Here is a 20,614-nt window from a genome sequence, read left to right on the forward strand (position 1 = left end):
AATCTGCTTCTCAAATGTCAAGTACTTGAAAGACTAAAAATAGATCACCGGAATAAATAAATTAACCCAGAATACAGGACTGATGCTCTGCAGGCATCAGGGATTAAATAAATTCACTAAATTCAAAGTGGTATTCCAGATAAGAGCTCTTTGTGCTGCAGCATGTACAGCTTATTGATTATAGGATTGAGGTGCTGTGCACTCTTGTAAAATGTACTCTGGCTGATATGACTTAATCCTGCAGTAATGTACAGCCCGGTGCACAAAGCATGGAGTTAGCTTATATTCTCTTATTTATTTTAATTTTGTTTGTGTCTTAATTTGCCACACCACATCTGTGCCCTCTCCCACCAGCACTTCCCTGGGCAGTGTTTGCTCAGGATGAGTGACGAGAGGCACCTCAGAAGGTGCTGACTCAGCAGGATGAGGGCTGGGCTGCCCAAGGGAAGCCCATAGGACACTAGCCATGGGAATCTTCCTTGGTTATCTTCCATAGGGACATAAAGCCTGAGCACTTCACTTTTCCATTGCGTTGCATGGGCTGGCTTCAAGGATGAGTTGCCCGGTTGATGTAGGGAGCCTTGGGGAGGAGCTCAGATGCAGACACTTGTTCTTCAGACCTCCGCATTTTGTTATGTGAGTCCACCAAGGCAGCAGAAGTGTGTCTAACCAAGGAGAAAACACTACCTGTCCAGATAAGATGGATTTTTCTGGACAAAAAGAAAAAGTAGAAAGTTTTGGAAATCCTGTTGGTCAAAGCAAACAATCCCAGAGGGGCTTTTATACACCTAGCTGGAATGAATTTTCGTTAAGTTCCAATTAACCCGTTTTTCCATAGTAGAGGATGCTTTCATCCTCCTGGTCAGATGTGGACCTGCCAAGGTCACTTCACACTAGTACAGAAAGATATTTCTTTCCTCCTTTAGAAGCTCTCCTGCCTCTGGTGCTCAGCCCAGCTCTCCTCTGCAGGTTGCTATGAAGAGCCAGCAGACCTCTCTGAACATGGACTTTTACCATCCAGTTTACCAAGAAAGAAGAAAACCTGCAGGCCTCCAGTGGTGTGGGAGAGAGCTGGGCAGTGCAGTGATGCTCTCATGGTGCGCTGGGCTCCTGGTGCGTCTCTCCTTGGGGTTGCTGCTCATCACCCAGCACCTTCCCAGCTGGGGGGCATCCTAGTTTTCTGAATTATTGGTTAAAAAGTTGGTCTAACCAAGAGGAAAAACTTTTATCATTAATTTTTGTCTCCTTCGTGTGAGGGAACAGCTGAATGAAGGATCTGCAGGGGCTTGGTTTTTTGGTAACCTCCCCAAATCCCCGTATCTCCCACAGGTTTAGCAAATCTCCCAATATCTTACTTTACCAAAATCAAGCCTCTTAATCTTGACATATAGCCTCTACTGTGTAACACTGCTTCTTGAGCATGATCCACAGGGCCTGTATTTTAACACCCAAGATTCATTAATATTTCCTGCAGAGCATTCAGTAAGTAGCAAATAAAGCAGGAAGTGTCCCAGATGTTGGAAAGAAAAAATGGAATTATTCATTGCTTACTAACGTCAAATGCTAATGTGAGAAAAGCATCCTTGAAGAAATCCTTGACTAAAATTCATCAGAGTGATATGAAATCACAGTTTTAATTATGCATTTTTGAATGTATTTATTAGTCCCGGTTCTGATCTGACTTACAGATGTTTAACAGTGATAAGGGTCTACTGCAGTCTTTGGAATTACTCATGATTTATAATGACGAAACTTGGATCAGAATTAGGTCCTTGTCACTACTCTATAATATCCTTTCATTAAACTTCTTCACATTCAACAGATGAAAGAGGCGGTGGTTTCCGCAATTTCAAACCCTACCACTGAGTCCATTAGCTTGGTTTTTGAAATTATTTCTCCTCCAGAAATGATGATTCTCACACAAAATTTTGTCTGCTTGGGTTATATTTGCCACAAGAAACTTGAAAGCTAAGGAATTAGACTCTTTAGTCCACCAAAATGATGTGTTTAGTTAACACTTGTACTGGCTAAAAATGTTGCATTTTAATGGCAGAGGCAATTAATTTAGTTACGCTAGTCTATAATCTCATTCTCTGTATCCTTATTGTTGTGATTATTAGAGTATGCTCAACACCAGAGGGCTTTTAAAAAAAAAAAAAAATCTCCATTCAAGAATGATTCAGAGAGTCATGTGTTTTTCAAAAGAATGATGGAGTTTTGAACTATTGCTTGTTCTAGAGCTGATCCAGAATGAGCAAATCTCTAGGGATGGTTTACTCCCTAAGGCATGAATGCATGATTAAGCTAAATGTATTCCATAAATGCCTTGATGACATTAAACTAAATTTTTTAAAGAACAGATGGAGAAAGTTAATAAATATTTCATTCTATAATATAAAACTCACTTCTATATTCACAAATTCAGGGATCCTCAGCTTCACAGATATCAATAAGTCTGATGGATTTCTTGCTGCATTCTCATTCTTCTGCCCTGGTGTCTCTTATGGGATCATCATTTCTGCATGCTTGGATTGTTTTATGGGATCAATGAAAGGCAAGTGACTGTAAATCTTGACCTCTTCTGCTCCTGGATTATATACTTTTATTCTTTGTGACCATAAGTGCTCATCTCTACACTGAATAGATAATTAAATGACAAAAATTATTCAAAGGGAATTTATAGTGAGAAATTATCACTTGAAGAACTGATGGGACGCAGGCATAACCCAAGGAGATACTGTGAAAAAAAACAGTTTAGAATGGCCAAATAAAATACTGAAATATCTGTGTATTTGTAAATGTCATGAAACATCTATTCACCAGGAAAAAAACCCATGCTTTTTACCTGTGTATACCAATTCTACTCAAATAAAATTTCTATCAAGGGAAAAGAGTGTGAATTTTGTTTAAGAACTGTAGACCAAGCCTGTTACTCATATGAAAGAACTAATCTTTACATGTGGGAATTACAATTTCTCACTCTATGTTTGCCATGAATCTTGTAAAAGAATAATTAGAACTTGCTCCAAAAGGAAAGAAATGCCAGAGTTGAATAATATTTTAGAAAGAGCATTAACAAACATTTTTATACTGCCAACAATCTTCACTGCTTTCTAGAAGAGATTTACATTACATTATTAATTAACCATACTGAGTCAATAGTACGACATAAAGCTTTGGAGATATATGTTTAGCACAAGATATGACATTCAAGAGAAAAGCGTGCATTTTTAGGAAGTTTGATTTAAAATTTATGCAAATGACTTCAGCAAGCAAGGGCCCAACAAACTACTTCAAAGCATCAAGATCCAGCCCAAAAAAACATGACAAGATCAAATTTTTGTCATTTCCCAAGTGTCTTTACAAACCTCTGCATATACAGCATAAATTACTTCACCTCTGTACTTTGATAGTTTGGTATAAAATTAGCATGCATCACTCTGTGGGACCGCTGCAGTCTGTCAGACAACGTACACTGGAGCAACTGCAAGAATTTAAAAGTGTCTAAACAGTACATAATTTGTCTTTTTGGAGCTGACTCTTGTGCTACGTCTGTAGAATACAACAAGGTCCAGTGGCTTACCATAACAAACCAAAAATTAATAGTGCTATTGCTCCCACTCCCTTTCCCTTACCTCTGACCATCTTCCAGTTTTTGGGTTGAGAATCCCCACAACACTGCTTCCGGGGCAAATATTAAACGGAAAGTAATGTGGTGCTGTAAAGAAATACTAATTAATTCATCTTATGTTTCATGCCACAGAAATTGGTTTATTCACTTATTGAAAGTTAGGTTAGGTCCAGGTACATTTGTATCTTCTGAATCAGGGCTTTTAATGAAAAAAGTTTCTCATGTTTCCCGACATCCCATTAAAATGGTTGTCCTTTGACGTCAATTAGAGGCAGCTAAAAAAAAAAAATCATCCTTAATTGCTTTTCAGAAATAGACATTATAGCGTACACCATCGCAGCCAGATTCGATTACCTTTTACAAGAAACAAGGATGCTGGGAACGCCATAAAACTCCAGCCCTGCTGAATATGGATGCGGGGCTCCGCCAACAGCCAGGGGAGCTGCTTTTCGCAGCGAAGGCTTTTCCTTGGGCTGCAGGGAAAACTGATGCAAAACCCATAGACACATCTAAATTTCTCCAAAGTGTAAAAATGCTGAAGCTGGACCTTCAGCTGGGGCTGGTTTGGGACTGACAGTGGTTGGCTGCTCAGTGCTCCATCCCTGCCTCCACGTAAGAGTGAGTGTAATCATGCACCTATGCTGACAATTATAGCTACCAAAGTGATCTAGTCCTCAAAACTTGCGTGTGTTTCGTTACAAGGAGCATCACCAATTTTCTCAAAGGCCTTCTCCAAATTTGTCTTACTCCAGGGACTTCATAATGTCTCTGCCGACCAGGTAGAACAGGAGTCCGGAAAGTAAAACCAGGGGCACCCCCACCGCAGCGAACATGAACGACCACCCGTAATACACGTGCACAGGTACGTCGTCCATGCACTTCTCGCTTCTCTCCAGAAGGATGTACTTCTGAAAATCAGCCGCAAACTCCTTCCATATCACGAAGAGAAATATGAGCAGGAGAAATAAGCCTCCTGGAAAGAGAGACAAAGATGAGTTACTTTCTGCTTACAACCAGCATATGAAACACAGAAATAAAATTGAGAAAAGATCACAACAGATTTCCATTTATTCTTGCATGTCCTTTGCATCAAAGCTTAGCATTGCAGAATTATTATTCATGACATTGCTCTGCAGGTTCCTGTGAGAGCCAAGCCCACTCGCCGTGGGAGAGACCCACACCACCGCGACCAGCTCCTGCCCAGGCGCAGCACGCTGCCACCGCGTGCTTCAACCGCCGGCGCTACTGAGGGCTCCATTACAGCTGGATACCGCCATGGAGAAACCATCGTGAACACGGCTCATGTTCACAGCAAGGATCTGCACGAGGCTAACTCTGCATTCCTGTCTTAAAGGTGAGTTGTTTTGCCTTTTTTATTTTTAATTTGTCTGAGAAAAGTGAGAAGGCGAGACTAAGACTTACTTTTTCCTTTTTTTATCTACCCTTCCAAGTAGCGTCAGATCCAATTTCCACCAGAAATGCAAAGATGTGGGGATCAATCCTGCTGATGGCAAGCATTATCTGGCATCAAACCTGCTACTCCCAGCACCGGCGCAAGCACAGCCCGTCCGTGCAGGCGCCGAGCGGCTGCTGCAGCTCGTGGCAGTTCCCCTTCACATCTTGTATTACCCTTCCTTAAACAGAGCTTTGCAACCAAGTATTAAAACACAGGGCAAGGAGTATAGATGATCCTGTTTTGCAGAGAAATAACACATAATAGAGTCGAAAAGGCATGTAGCCATGAGATATTAATCTCAGATGGGCTACTAAATAACAGAGTAATAAAAAGAATAATAAACAGCTTATACCACGAGGCTAGAAAGTCTTTTTATTGGCAAGTGAGAGCTCCTTTCCCTCCCCTGGAGCCAGACAGGAGCAGGGCTGAGGCCACACTCAAGCCCATGCAGTGAGTGCAAGGTCAGCATCTCGCTTAGAGAGGGTCCAGTCTCCTCGGAGCCTCCCAAGCCTTGCAGGATGCCTGTGACCCGAATAGCACATCTCCCACGAGATCTCACAATCTCGTGTTTCCAGATGCATACCCGTCGAAGGTCAGCGTCTGCAGGAAGAGCTCGGTCACATCTGAAAAGCACGTGGTGAACAGGCACCTCCCAGACCTGGCGCAGCCCCCGGCGGGTTTGGGGGCTTCGGTGTCTTAATAGGAACCTCCTTTCCCATAATTCAAAGTGATGGTGGTCGGAGGCTGCAGGTCTAGCTCCCTCGTATGAAGCAGATGACAAAAACTAGAGTGGGCCCAATATTATTTACTGTGTCACATTAAAGAATATATATAGTGCATTTTAAAGTCAACATATATTAAAACTAGATAGTGACGGTGTGATGACAGATCTGAAAGCGCTTCAGTAATATCTGATCTTGCTACATCACAGCTAGAAGCTTGCTATTTTTAAATGGTGCCATATAACATATAGATATACGCACATATGCACATATATATGAAAGAAATACATCACAGATTATAATATTTTTATAGTAGAAGTGAACAGTTCGAAATTAATTCAGTTGACAAGTTACCACACAGTTCTGTGGATGTGTTGTGGCTTCTGCTGGATTTAATTTCTCCCCTTGCAATTTTTAAATCAAAGGTAGCTTGTACTATATTTAATTATTCTTCCTGGCAGCTTATATACTACAAAATCCAACTCCCGTGCTAAGCAAAGGAAGCGAGTAAAGCTTGACATTGATATATCCGCTTAGCAATGGCGGTTCCTGAAACCTCGGTCAGAGAAAACACATCAGTATTTAACTGTATTTATGCTTATAATGGATATAAGCACAACTGCTGCCACAAACCACTGCTTCACATCTTGTGGCCAAAAATTAGACTTTTGTGAAGGGACAGAGGGTTCCAAGTCCTCACTGCGTGTTATATAGAAGTTGAAGCTACCCATCCTAAGCTCTCATGTCTGTTAAAATGCCTCCTGTACCCTAAGACTGCAAATATTGAATCTTAATGATCAAAAATTGATGTAACCACACGAATATACTTTACATCACCACACGCTGCTATTTCAAGCCGTTCTCCCTTACATGGAAAAGTCCTCATGTTTGCCGGAGAGGCAGGCTAGGAGTTAAATAGCAGCTGCTGTAACATTTGCATGTTCATTGAGATTTTGATACCACTTGAAATTAAGTGCACAAATAAATATTTTACACTTAATATGATAGTTGTATGCTTAAAATACCAATTATTCTACTATAAGAAAACGATTGCATGTTTAAATAGTCACGTCCTTTACAAAATACAATATATTGATAAGAAGGCAATTAAGTCTTTATTACTGATGTAATTTAAAATTAAATTAATTAGATAGCAACTGAACCTTGAAAAGTGCTCTTTTAAAGATCAATTTCTATTTCATTAACTTATAATACCTACCGTAAGAGACGCAAATAAAAACGTAGCCCCAGCGGGACAGAGGACACAGGTACAGTAGCGCACTTTTGAATTCTACTTTTCTTTAAATAATCAGGAGTTTTGCACTGAATTGTCCCAGGACAATTTAGATGGCCTAAGCCTCATTTGTTGAAGAAATCAGATTAAAACTGAGGAGGGTGCGGGGAAGCCCTGTGCGGGTGGCACCATCCCCGAGCTCACTAGGAGCCAAGGATGGGGAAGCGGTCCCTTCCCTTGCCCCAGGAGAAGCACCAGCTCTCGATATGGAAGGATTTATTATTAAACAGATACTGGAGGTGATGGCACGGCCACAGCATCTAAATTAAGAACACTTTCACACTCTGGGAAAATGACAAGAAAATGTAAAGTAAGCAGCCTTCTTCCCTGGAATAATTACAGCTGAGTGGCGAGGAGTCCCTGGGATTTACACCGTCTCCTCGGCGAGAAAAGAAAATCAAAAGGGCAGGTGCAGCCGAAGAACGACAGTGGAGGCGCAGAAAGGGCAGCTCACTGAAAACTCTTTGGCAAAAAAATGCTTACTTGGAACAATCACAAATATTCATGAAACTGCCTAAAATTTGTCACGCTTTTAGACATTAGTAGACTCTTCGTAATAAGAGTATCAGGATGTTTCACTCCCATATTACCAAAGTAAGTGTTCGGTATTTTTGTTTTAAAATGCTATTTTATTTTGGATATTTCATCTTTTGAACAGATCTCACTTTACCACCTCCTTTTTAGGGCTTTTAGTCTCGGCCACAGCAGAAGGACATCTTCGGTTCCTCCCAGCCCCAAATGGCTTTTTATGTACAGAGACAGGTTTCTTCCTGCCTTGGGCAGCAAAATGAAAAACTGAAAAAAATCCGGTCTTCTGCCCAAGAAATGAGCACGGCGTCGGTACATGCACCTGAGACACAGGACATGTGTTGGGTTTGGCTAAGTGTAAGTGAAGACCTCATCAAACCAGACCATCCCCACGCTCCTCTCGCCATCCCTGTGGTTTATACCACTGGAAAATTAGCCAAGTGATCTTTCTTTCTCTCGCTTTCCATCTTTGCCTCTGTTCATTAGGATGGTACGGAAAAAAATTAACTGCAAAATTCTGTCTCATAGCTGATGAGGTCAACAGCCTCTTCTGGGGAGGGGCTAATTGCAAGAAAATTGAAGTAGGGTATTAAATCTTTCTCCTTCATATACTGCTAACTGCAGGACGAGGAACCCCGGTGCGCCATCTCCCCCTCCCGGGGGAGCTGCACCTTCATTGTGAGTAAATTGGAGTCGGGTTTTTTCTTTCTCTCACTTTATATCCTTGTGACACCTTTATAGCTGCTAATTGTAGGAACAGGTGAGTGAACTCAATCTTTAGCTCTTATTCTGTGGAAGCTACTGAACTTTCATGTAATCTGCTAATTACAAGAAAAATGAACTTTGACTCATTCGCCTTTCTCACTAGTTGCCTCTTAAGGATGTTAATAATGAGGAAACGGAGGAGTGATCTTCAGCTGCCCTTCCATAACTGTGAGTTTTTACTGCACGTGGGGAGCCTGAGATTGCCAAAATGGAGATGCTTGATTTGGCAAGAGGAATCTGAGCACAAAATTTGGCACTTTTAGTCATAGGACTGGTAAAGTGGCCTTTTTTTTAATGCAGTCAGCTCACACTGAAGAACAGGTTGGTTTCAGCACATGCCGTGCTCTTCTTGCAGGACCACGACACGGCTCTAAAAGCACGGGCGAGGCTTTGTGCTGCCTTTGCCCGCTGGAAACAGCCCACAGCCATAGCAATCCTGTGACTGCGGGACGGCGCGAGCACGCCCGTGCGTGCCACACAAGTGGGGATGCTGGAGAAACAGCCCTGGGACCACAGCAGCCGGAAGAAGTGTAGACTGTACATGGTTCACCATGTATTTGGGCTTTCTGGCGTAAGGCAAGCTGATAACAAGCTCCTCTTTAGGTTGCTTAACATTACCTGAGACACGCATCCTTATTGCTTGCTTTGAAAACTCGCCGTACACTCACGCTTTGCCTGTGCATTCCCTCCGGAGCAGCCTCCCCACTCCTGAGCAAACCACCAGGTAGAGCTCAGGTCATTTTTTTCACTTAAGCCTACAGCAATGCAGCTGGTCCAGATGTGTTAGGGCAGTGCTGCAAGCTCAGTAATTGCCCTAGGTCTGGATGAAGCATAGGCTCACTTCTAAGCTAAAATGCCCAAAGGAAATGAAATCTGAGGAGCACAAGTACAGAAAACCAAGGAGCACAAGAAAAGTTGTCTCGGCAATTCAAACAGTTTCCAGAAGCTGCAGTGCAGCGTTCACCCAGCCCTCTCGGTGACATTGTAGTGATAATTAATCATATTGTCATCTGACTATTGAAACAAGGGGACAATTAGTCAGCAGGCAGTATCTGCCTGCCCGGTGCAAGCACTGAAGCTAAGTCTGAGATGGCAAATGTTGGAAGGAAAGCAGCATGCCGGCTATTTGCTTGTGTAATTCGGGTGCTTTTGGGAGCAGGCTGGCAAGGATAACTGCTCAGCTGGGGCAGTAGATGTGCAAATGCAAGCAGCAGCAAATGTCAGATGGGCTCCGACTGTATTTCCCGAGTCGCCCAGCAAAGGAAATCAAGGGGGATGGCTCCGGTCCTTTGAAAGGGCTCTCAGAAACGCCACCCACAGAGCACTACATTTGTTACGGTAGCTGGCAGACAGTCAGATTTGTCCACTTGAAGGTACAGTAAATAAAAGGCATCTCAGAGAGGAAACCCAAAGGGATCTAATTGAGCGATAACAATCTTCACCCTTAGGCACTGAGTTCCTCCCAGCAACGGAGGGGCACACGTAACTCCTCAAGATTGTGTCAGGCTGGTTATCCATAAATGCGCTTGGGAGTGCATTTGCACCAATAATGTCTTTAGAGCCTTTTAGTGGCAACTGTTGCATCATTTTGCAATGATTAACCATGGCTGTGATTTCATGACCTCAGCATGGGCTGCTACCAAAAGGGGGAGAGGGAGTTTATGGACAGAATAAAGTCGCAGATAAAGGATGCCCTGAGAGGCCGGGGCATCTTGCAGCCGTGGTGCCCCATCTCACCATCCGACTGCCAGACCACGTACCCACTCTACAAATTGCCAGCATTTTCACACTTCCTCAAGGAGAGATCATTTCTGCAAGGGAGGTTAATTAACACTGACCCGCAGGCCATGATTAGAAGACAAGACACGCTTTCTCCTGCGTTGTGTCTCCACATCCCGCTGTCCAAAGGAAAGGGATGGCTAGGGAGTTGAAGCTGTATTAAACCTATTGTTCCTACTGCTTAGCGCAATTATGCAAAATATTTTTAGAAGGGATAGCAATAAAATAACCATGGAGGGATGCATCCTGAATCCATCAGGAAGCCAGTGTCAAGCAGGATGCAGAGGTCTGAGTTCGGGATACCCCCCCAAAAAAAGGATCAGCTGAAACTCTAAGCAAACTTTGCTCAAAATGCTGAAATACTATTGCATTCTCCTAGCTATCATTTAGATTGGAAATATAGCAGGAAGTCTCTTCCAGCTGAACTCCTTTCTCCTAATGACAGTTAATAACAATGATCGCTGTTCAGATCGAAACTGCATTAATACAAACTTCAATTTAAACAGCAGCATCTTTGTCTAATGCCAAGAGGTTTATGTGATGCATAATCAGCTCTTCTAAAAAGTGTCACATTCTATGCCCCAGCCTTTTAATCAAGAAGTAGTCAAATAAAGTGCAAAAACAATGAAAAAAAATGGAATACGGTGATTCAATATTACTCGGCATCCTTTTCTGTGTGATATTTCACCTATCATCTGGCCAGTGTCAGAAGGTGACCAATCTCAGTTTTTCCATTTGGGATGAAAGCTGAGTGTTTTGAAGAGGTAGCCAGAGTGTCACATCTGAAAGGATTCAAATATTCAGCCCTAGTCTCAGAAAAAGAGACTACTTCAACACATACATACTTCAAGTGGCCACCACTACTCCGCAGACGGCATTGATACCGGATGGAGATCTGATAGCAAGACGTCAAATGAAATCTGTGTGTGTAAAACCGCATGAAATTTGCCTTTAGAAAAATTAAGCCCAGCCAAGCATTTATTAAACTATATAAGAGAGAGATAAGCAGATACCCACAGGCTTGCTGCCCTCACTTCAATAACTGAAGACCTGGAGGCAAATGGAAAATTGGACAAAATGCAAAGCGAATTAGAAGAGGCAGGTAGGGCCACATTGATTTAGTGCCTTCCAGATTTTTTAGACAAATAGATAGTCATCATTAATTATTAGTACAACTGGAGGAGATAGAAATTAGGAAAGGAGCTATAAAATGGATAGGAAGGTAAATAATGGGGGAAAAGAGTAAAAAGTAAATATGGTAGGGCACAGTGAGATTGGAAGGAGTTTAGCTGGAGTTCCTCCAGGGTCGGTGCTGGGACCTCTCTTGTTAAATCTTTTCACTGCTGTTTTTGGCCCCAAAACACTTGAGCACACTCAAAGCCCAAGCTGGGAGCAAAGACACTAGCTTGTGTTTGATTCATGCCATGTATAAGGAAGCAGGACCCGGTACAAGATCCATAACTAAACACTGTTTTTTCAGAGAAAGGCCTGACTTCATTATGAAGTTCTTCACTTGGCATGGCTCAGCTGAGCTCCAGCCTTTAGCTGCTTGAGTCGCAAAAAAGCTTTTTTCTGAGTTTGAGTCACAGTTATAAATCAAGTACTTCTACTAGTTAAGCCAGTTATTCCTCCTCAAATACAAAAAAGGAAAAAGCCCAAGTGATAATTCAGTGGAATCATTTGTAATGGCAGTGGGAATAATGAATAAATGCCTATTTTTAATTCATTTTCCTGCTGTGCCACTGCTTTATCTTTTCAGGTTTTATTAAGCCAGCCCTCCCATTTTGAATCGCCGGGTATGCCTTTCATCGCTCAGTGGGTTTCCAGCTCTACCAGATGTTAACAGCAGAGACAGGAGAGGCCCAAATGCAAAGACTGACTTAGGGGAACAGAGCGTGGCTGATTGCTGCCCAGGGTTAACTCTGCTACGGACTTTACTAAAATAAAAGGCTTTGCTCCTCTGCGTTGCATAGAAGAGTAGGGGAAAAAAAAAAAAGTATTTTTCCCAAACGCTAGTCTTCCTAGGACTAAGAACTGTATCTTGCTAAAGCTTGGCAGAGCATAGAGATTTACTTCCAGTAGGGAAAGAGGGAAATCATTTACTCCAAGTCAGTGCAGCTCCCATCAGAGCCCCCACGTCCCTGCAGCAGCACCTCGTCCCTGGGTGCCCCCCCTTCCCCTGCATGCCCAAAGCGGAGCACGGCCACTGCATTCCTGCCCCAGACCTATCCCATAACCGCAGCTCGGCAGCTTACCCGAGACAAGGAGAAATCCACCTCCGACTTTGTAGGACCGGGGGCTGACGAAGGGCACGCCACACACCAGCAGCAGCCCTCCCACCAGCCCGGCAGCGATGGCCAGCATGATGAACGCCGTCCAGAAGCCTCTGTACACTGCACAGTCAAAAAGAGTAAAGTCAGGGAAAAAGAGAAGACAAGCAGTTTTCAGAAGTCCATGCTTAACTCCTGCTTCAGCAACAGTAAAAGCAATAACCTGTAATGCTGCTCTATGTTAGGCAGAGCTGGAGCTCCTGCTTTGCTAACTCCCTGCCACGGCATGGGTGCAATGTGCCTGGAACCGGTGCAAGTTCAGGTTGAATGTCATGCCCTACATAATGGGATTGGAATGGGTAGAAGGGGTTGGAAGGGTTTGCCAGGGAAGCACGCCACAAAAGGGGGTGAGAGTAAAGGACACCGTCCTTAGCTGTACCTGTGGGGGATGGAAGAACTTGGCAAGAAAGGAAAGAAAATAGCAAAATTTGGAGAGATGGAATCAGACCACATCTTTGTTCCATTTTAATTAACACTTACAGAAGGTGCCAGATTCCTGGTTTAAAATAAAGGCAGTTTTTGTTAGCAGGACTGCAGGGAAAACAGGAGCTCATGATTGCCCCCATTAATGGCCTTGCTTGACTCCAAGTAAAAGAACAGGGCAAGAGAACAGCTGCCTCTTCAGCCACTGAATTTGGGGGTTTCGCTGTGACTTCATGCAACCACACCAGCCAGCGCCGAGCAAGCCTGCATCCATACCATCCCATGGGATGGGACGTAGCCTGCTAATTTCAGTCTCCCAGTAGCCAAGTCTCTTCCAGTCACTGCCGTAAACCTTGGCCAAGGGTGGTGGCCTTCAGGCAGAGATCCTCTGATACCCTGTTCCCCGTTGCCCTGATTTATCTGATCCCCTCGGATGACTGCAGCTCACTCTGCCTGTTGTTTTTCAGAAGCACTAGTTAGAGAGATTTAAGCCGAGCACGAGCAAGTGGGTAATGCTGAAATGATTCACACTTGAAAGAAAAATGATACCGAGAAGATGCGTTTTACTCATTTGAAACCATTTTGTCAGGAGAGCCACTTAGGGAGAGATAAGTATCTTGAACTCTCCAAAACCACAGAATTCATTTTCATGTTTAACCTCCTGTCACCCATTTCTCTCAGGGAGCCTAAGAGGATGCAGATAAGGCAGAATTATCTCTGGAGCAGGTAATAGCTGGAGGACCCCTCTTCTTGGACGGCCTCCTGTTTTGTCATCATTTGCATATGAGGATGGACTGGTTTGAAATAAGATGAGTGTCAACGACAGAAGCGTCTGTTCTCTGCAGATGTCTGAATGCTTTCCAGCAGGGTAGGTGCAGCAGAGGAGCCCAATGCTCCCACTGCCCTAAATGTGGGTGCTGAGGCATCCTCATCTCCCCAGGGGCCATAGCGGGGTGGGTGCCGGCAGCCTCCAGGCAGAGCCCCACAGCACCCCGGGGTGCAGGCACTGTGCAGAGCCCCTGCCCGGCACCCTCCCGGGACCTGTCCCAACAGACATTTCCGAGAAGCAGCTAGAGAGGGTTTCATAGCAAGGGCTGACAGGCAGGGACAGATGCCTCCAGGGCCCTTTATTTAGTACAGAAAAAATAGTGTGTTTATCAGCGAGATCATTCAGAAACTAGACGTCATGCCTGCCTCTCCTAAGCTGAAAAAATCCCATTGCTTAACCCACATGGTTGCTGCACACAGCCTGCGACGGGCTCCTCCTTCTGCCATCGACAGGTCCTTCGTATCCATTTTACACTGCAGCGTGTTCCCCGAGGCAGGAATCCTGCACAACGCAGCAAAAGAAACTAGCTGCTCTCCCTTGCATGCTCCTACTGACAAATGTTTTGGTTTTTTTTTTAATTAACTCCTCATAAAAAAAATATAAAAATAAAAAAGGTACTGCTAAAGGTTAAGGAAAAGGTCAAGATGTTTGTTTGTGCAGTATGCCTGCCCCAGATCCCCGGAGGCAACGCAGAGTGATGCACACTATTTAAAGAAATCAATTCATTTCAAAAAAGATCATTGAATTAATTCTAGCTGCTGCCACCAATTTAGCAAATTAAAATTCCTAACAGCAGCTGATTCATTAAAGAACTCTGAAAATACAGAGAAACATAAATAAAAAGGGAACCAGTTGAAAGGAGAGCTCTCCAACTGTGTTGTATTCGGTGTATTAAAAATAAGCCAGTCACTTACGTGGATCTTCTAACAATTTCGTCTTTAACTGATTTTCCAGTGCTTGTTTATTTTGTCTTGCAACAAATCAACACTAGAGCAAGCCCAGGAAGCCAGACTCTGGAAACAAATCAGCGCTGTACTGCCACAAGCCTGCAGCTCAGGAGAAATTATTTGTGCTGCTTGCCCACAGGGTCTGGATTTGGCCATGGGGCAGAAGCCCTTTCCCTCCAGCTCCTCCCAGCAAGCCAGGAGGCGGGAGGAGGGAAAGGATGGATTTATCATCCTCCCTTGCTCATAGGAGTAGGCACCGAGCACCCAGCAGGAAGGTGCACGGCTCATGGCCAGGCATGGCTGGCTCTGGAGGAGAGAAGATGAGGGAGAACATCTCGATGTGCTCATGGCTTGGGGCAGTCAACTAAGCAAGGCCATTTTGTAAAGGAGCTTTCAAAAATCTTGGTCATGCTTGGCCACGTGCATTTGCAATGGGAGAACCACAGCACAGACACACATCGTAAATCCCTGCCCGGTTGCTTGGGAAAGGAGCTGCTGAGGGAGCCGGAAAGAAACCCACCTGCGGTCGTGTCGTAGGAAGGATGGGGGAAAGGTCCGAGCGCAATTGGCATGGGAAAGAGGTAGCCATGCATGCAGAACTTGGGGTGTGCTTGGCTGGCTGAAAAAGAACAACAACAAAAAACGGTTTGCTTTTATTTTCTGCAAGGTCACAGTTACAGTATTCAGAGGGCAATGCCCTAGTCTGCAAAATCTACAAAACCCTCACTGAAGGCAGAAGGCTGGGGAGTAAAGAAGGATAGTAAATCCTGGTTAGAAATAAAAAAGAAAAAGGAAAAGAAGACTGATGAGAGAGGGGAGACATAACAGGATCTGAGACCACTACCTGTACATCATCTCATCTTCATAATCTGAGTCTGAGCTGGACACAAATCATGAAAGATGGAGCAACTCAAATTACTGCAAATATTCCCATTGCTATTTTCCTCCAGAAAATGGGTCAGACCGCCTGGAAGGGACAAAGGTATTTGGGTACCAGAACAAGCTACCTTATGAGACCTCCAGTTTGTGAGAAGGGAAAGCACAATTAGAATGGAAGTGCTCCATCAATATTAATACCACTGAGGCTTATCATGATTAACGGTAATAGAATGAATGTTAAATGAATTAATTAATGGTTGGCCACTTATTTAAATATGTTCCCCAGCTCAAAGGAACACTTTATAATAGGTGGACATTAGTTCTTGCTAAATTGACTATGGAATACCTATTGAATTAATTATTACATCCATGAGAGCAGCAAATTAATTTGCCATGATCAATCCTATTATAATAAATACCTAAAGAAGTAACACAAATTTGCCAGTTATCAGAAAGAGTCATTTTACTTCAGGTAATGTTATATTATATCATGTATTTCCATATAATGTAATGAGATAGCAAACTCCCTCTCTCAAGCCTGTCCTTTTTTACCAAAAAATTTCTGTGTGAGAAATCTCACGTTGTTCAGTTGAACAGTGACAGTAATTGTTCCTGCAAGATTTTACAGGAAATACGGGTCAGGGACTGGGAGACAGCAAAGTCATCTGAAATTTTAATCACTGCAGAGTAAATTTATTGTGGGAACCTGCATTATTTGCAGCCAGTTGCCCTGTGAGGCGATCACGCTGCTCCACAGGCAAGTAAGCATCTTTGAGTGGACCGAAGGACCAGTGAGCGCAGGGTCAAGGCTTTTGCAGTGTTTAAAACCTTTGCAGAACTTCTTTAAAAATCTCTTTTTTTCATCCTCGATACTCCTCCAGGGTTGTGGCATCCCAGGGAAAGGCTGTCCTCTAATTACCCACTGTGCGCTAATGCAAGCGCGCTGGTTGCTGGCTCGGCCGCCGGCGGGGCTGGTGCCAGGCATGTTGTGGGGTGGTCTCACTCCTTTGCTCTTTCTGGTGGGAGCACCTGGTTCACTGGGCCAAGACCCCACACTTCACTGCACATGGGCCACCAGTCAGCACCAACTGGTGTCTCAGAACAGGTTTCACCTTCTCCTTCAATTTTTTTTTGAAGAGTGAGTGTGCTTGCAGAAAAAGAATGATTTTGCATCCATCTCTGTTTATTCACATGTGTAATTTCAGCGACCTTAAAAATCAAAACAGGCAAGATCTTAAAATAAAGGTCTTGTGTGCTTAAGAGCATAAACGTGTGTGGTTATGGCTCTCCATGGCCCACCACAGCCCACTGCAGGACCTCTGGGTCCTGAGCACGAGGGAGACCACATGCGTGCATGTCCAGCCTTCCCCGTGCTGAAATCAGTGGGAGGTGGGAACACTCTGATGGCTGAAACTGCTAACAGAAGAGCAATGCCGAGGGCCAGGAAAGGCATGGGCTCAAATTTAGCAGACCTCAGCTGAACACAAACATCAAAAGATATGGAGGGGGGAAGAGGAGTCCTTACTGGTGGAAGCCACCACTCCATAAGACTTTGTAGGTGATATATTAAATGGCATCAAGAGGTTCCTACATTTCTGCAAACAACCCTCTGAGAGCAAAATCCAAGTCAAAAAAAGAGCACAGAAAGGGTGAGCCAAGTTTGCTTTTGATAGAGAGACAATGGGAATGAGAAAAAAAAATGAAATAAAATAAAATGTCTCCTCAGCCCTGGGAGCCCTTGCTGTGCTTGTTTGCAATTCAAACTGTGAGCGAATGCTGTGAATGTGGTGCGGTGGCATCGTACTCACTGTACCAGAAGGTCCAGATGGTCTCCGGGTGGCCCTCGCCAAAGAACCAGCACCGCCAGAAGAAGCCTTCGTGATGGAAAGTGAGGACCTCCTTCCTGACCTCTGTCAGTGTTTCAGCCTGCGGAGGAATGAAAGCCCAAGCTGATATGGGGATGATCATGATGGAAAGTGTGTATTTTTTGCTTAGACAGTCGCTGCTTTCGTTTTTTGTTGGGGTTTTCATTTGTTGTTGTTTGAGTTGGTTTGGGAGGGTTTGGGGAACACAGAGGCAGCTGCTGTCCTTGACTTTCTGCCGTATCAGAGCTACAAAATATTCTGATAACAAATCATTCTGCAGACCTTCACAAAACAGTTTCTTCTTTCTCTAGTATCTTTAAACCACTGATTGCCAGAGCTGGACAGGTATGCCAGGCAGCAGAGCATGCTGGCTGTATTCTACTTAATACTTTCCTTAAGGGAATTTTACTGCTGTTGTAACCAGTTGGAAGAAAGTTGATTACCAGGTAAGCAATTTTAGGGGTGACCCAATGCAACAGTTCAGATGTCCTTGCTACTCTGCAGGATCCGTGTAAGGTCTGACTTAACCCCAGAAGGCAGCCCAACTCTAACATTCCCACTGAGCCTCTTCCAGTCACCAACCCAAAGATTTTCTTCTTTCTCTCCCTCTGCTGAGCCCAGCAGAAGTTATGCTAAACCTACATGAGACAGAAATCACCCTTTGCCCACCCCAGCCTTCTCATAGACCAGGAGAGGAATGTTGACAATTTTTTCCTTTTTTGGTGAGTCTACTTTAACCCCCAGACCAGACCCACAAGCACAAGGTTTAGGCTATAGCCAAAATCAATTTTGCCTTTATCACATACAGTTTGGTAAAGGAGACATGACTGTTATAAAATCACATTTTGTGGCGGATGGAGAAACTCCACACAGGATTGGACCCTGTGAACTGGAGAAAGCAGACGGGACTCAACGGGGAGTTGCTAGAAGATACCTCCCTTGCCTCGAGGTTTTTGTGCATCAAGTTATGACCGCTTGCAGAGCTCTGACCTGATTCTCCTTTTACTTTCAGGATAAAATACTAAGACAGTGCTAATGTGCAGCCCTCAAACTTCATCAGCTGGATGGCTGCTGACTTAGTGCATCTATGGCACATTTAATTGCTGTTTGGCAGATAGTCGAGACTATCCTCAGACAGGATTTGCCAGTTTAAGAAAGGGCAGAGAAGGTAAAAACACAGCCTGTTGTACACAACTGGTAACTGAAATAGAGATAATAGAAACAGTGTCTGAAACAAGTAAAATAGCTCAGAGGAAAGAGTCAGAGCAGTTCCTATTTCTGCCTGGCACTTTTGAAGTCGCTCTGCCTTAGTGATAGGCACACTAACACTTGGCCAAGAGCGTATCTGAAATGTTTGAGATGCTTATTTGTGTCGCGCAGTGCAACGTCTCTAGTCTCTCCACTTTAAAAGACAACAGCACAAACAAAAATCTGAAACGATTAACATTGCCATTTCCCAAGTGCACAAAAACTGAGCGGCACTCCTCTGTCCGTGACACTCTGCCATCTCCAGGGCTTTACTGTGCTTCTTTAAACAGTAAAGACAGTGTCTTCTGCCAGGCAGTTTTTCTATCAGAATTTTTTTTTCTATAGAGAAAGTCATTTGGAAACATGACTCAAGCGAACAGTGTCCTACATTTGATTATGGGATTCTGAAATGAAAGAAAATATTTCTTGCTGGCATCATGATGCTTACCCAGTGTGACTCACCACACCAGAAAAAAATCAAACCTAATTGGATTGAACTTTGGAGTAACAAAAAGTCTGCACACAACAAGGATCTTCCTGTCACTTTGTAATTGAAACCACACATTGATTGGTGCAAAAACATTTTTGAAGAGTGGGTGGCTCAGGGAGCTGAGCTGGTTGTTATTTCATTGAAGAGTTAGATAATAGCAAGTGCAGCTAAAATCAAACTTTCAAAAGGATCTATAAACAAGTGATACCAGCAGTTAGCACTAAAATACCAAATTGTCCTTTGAAAATTACATTTCCTGCTAACTAAAATCCTATATAAATCTTAATTTTAAAATACATAGTCCTCTTCTTGTTAGACGGGCAGGAATTCTTGACTACTCCATTCTGCATCTGATGTTTGCTTTTGTTTTCTGTCTGTGCTGTAGTCATATCACTTCAGATGTAAATGATTGCCAAGTCCTACACTTTAAATGATGAACTATTTTTAAATGAAGAAACTACAGAGGGAGAAGTCTTTTAATGGCAAATATCAGGAGATATCTTTTGTCTTTAGAGGCAAATGCTGTCAACAAGTAAAGCTCTTACATTTTTGCCTTTCGTTCCCTAATGTTCATATCTGCCAGATTACAGAGGTGCTGTCTTAATGTTTCCTAGACGCGCTTTACTTTAGTCAAAATGCTAGATACTATGGAAATGCTGGTTTGGATTATAAAGTTAGCTCAGGCTGACATTTTTGCACTAGCAGGGCACTTTCGATGAGCATAAATATTATCACAGATTTAAAACTATAAAAATCTAAAATTTTAAATTATTTAAATAAGTCAATTCTTTCGAAGTAAGACAAGATTTCAGAGTTTACCTCCCCAGTCTGCAGAGTGTTATTCCCATGCTCAAAGACACCGCAGGTCTCCGTAGCTAGAAGCCAGTAGTCCGTCCCGAAAGCGATGAGAAAGAGCAACACGCCGGTGCCGCCGAGGATCCCGGCTGCGAGGGCAGCGACTCCAGCCTTCATGGGGCAGCAGGTAAGCAGCAGAATTGGAAATTAGAAAAGAAGAAAACCACTGAAGTTTCCAGGGCCACTGGAAAAGGGGGACGAGAGAAGTGCTATTTTTGGACACGGATAATAATCTTCTCCTGGCTGGTGTGAGTTTCAGTGGGTGGTGGGAACTGGACTAATAAAAGCAGATGACCTGGCATAACCAAACAGCTGTGGCATTAAGGAACATGACAAATAGCTATTGAGACAGAGCAGGAAGATTTCCAAATAAACACATGGCCGTTCATTTCAGGAGAGCAGTGCAGAGAGCCCTTGGCCTCGCCTGGTCCGGCAGCGTCTGTAGGTCACAAGTAGTTACGATGCAGAACTGCCCAGGACACTGGGGAGTTTTTAAAACCCCATTTGTGCATGACATTAGCAGAGAGGCTGTGCACGGCTTGAGCAGAGCTGAACTCAAAGATCTTTACCATG

At 43.6% G+C, this 20,614-nt stretch overlaps 1 protein-coding gene across 1 annotated transcript; it reads right to left on the reverse strand.

The window, feature by feature from the left end:
• Positions 1-3,847: 3,847 nt before the first annotated feature.
• On the reverse strand, positions 3,848-20,206 carry LOC104012853 (transmembrane protein 182). Its single transcript, XM_009465262.2, has 5 exons — positions 20,006-20,206; positions 17,392-17,509; positions 15,225-15,323; positions 12,431-12,568; positions 3,848-4,604 (listed from the first exon to the last, which is right to left on the reverse strand). The coding sequence occupies exons 1-5, from the start codon at positions 20,156-20,158 to the stop codon at positions 4,375-4,377; spliced, it is 738 nt and encodes a 245-aa protein (XP_009463537.1). The 5' UTR covers positions 20,159-20,206; the 3' UTR covers positions 3,848-4,374.
• Between the last annotated feature and the right edge of the window lie 408 nt (positions 20,207-20,614).

The sequence above is a fragment of the Nipponia nippon genome, unplaced genomic scaffold (assembly GCF_047370975.1).
Source record: "Nipponia nippon isolate SJK-2023a ecotype South Korea unplaced genomic scaffold, ASM4737097v1 scaffold_12, whole genome shotgun sequence".
Lineage (NCBI taxonomy): Eukaryota > Metazoa > Chordata > Aves > Pelecaniformes > Threskiornithidae > Nipponia > Nipponia nippon.

What these genes read in the sequence shown, in the direction of transcription:
- LOC104012853 (XM_009465262.2), bottom strand. Translation starts at nt 20,158, where the DNA reads ATGAAGGCTGGAGTCGCTGCCCTCGCAGCCGGGATCCTCGGCGGCACC. An exon ending in ACACTCTGCAGACTGGGGAG is followed by an intron (nt 17,510 to 20,005) that starts GTAAACTCTGAA and finishes ATTCCTCCGCAG; the next exon opens with GCTGAAACACTGACAGAGGT. An exon ending in TTCCTACGACACGACCGCAG is followed by an intron (nt 12,569 to 15,224) that starts GTGGGTTTCTTT and finishes TTGACTGTGCAG; the next exon opens with TGTACAGAGGCTTCTGGACG.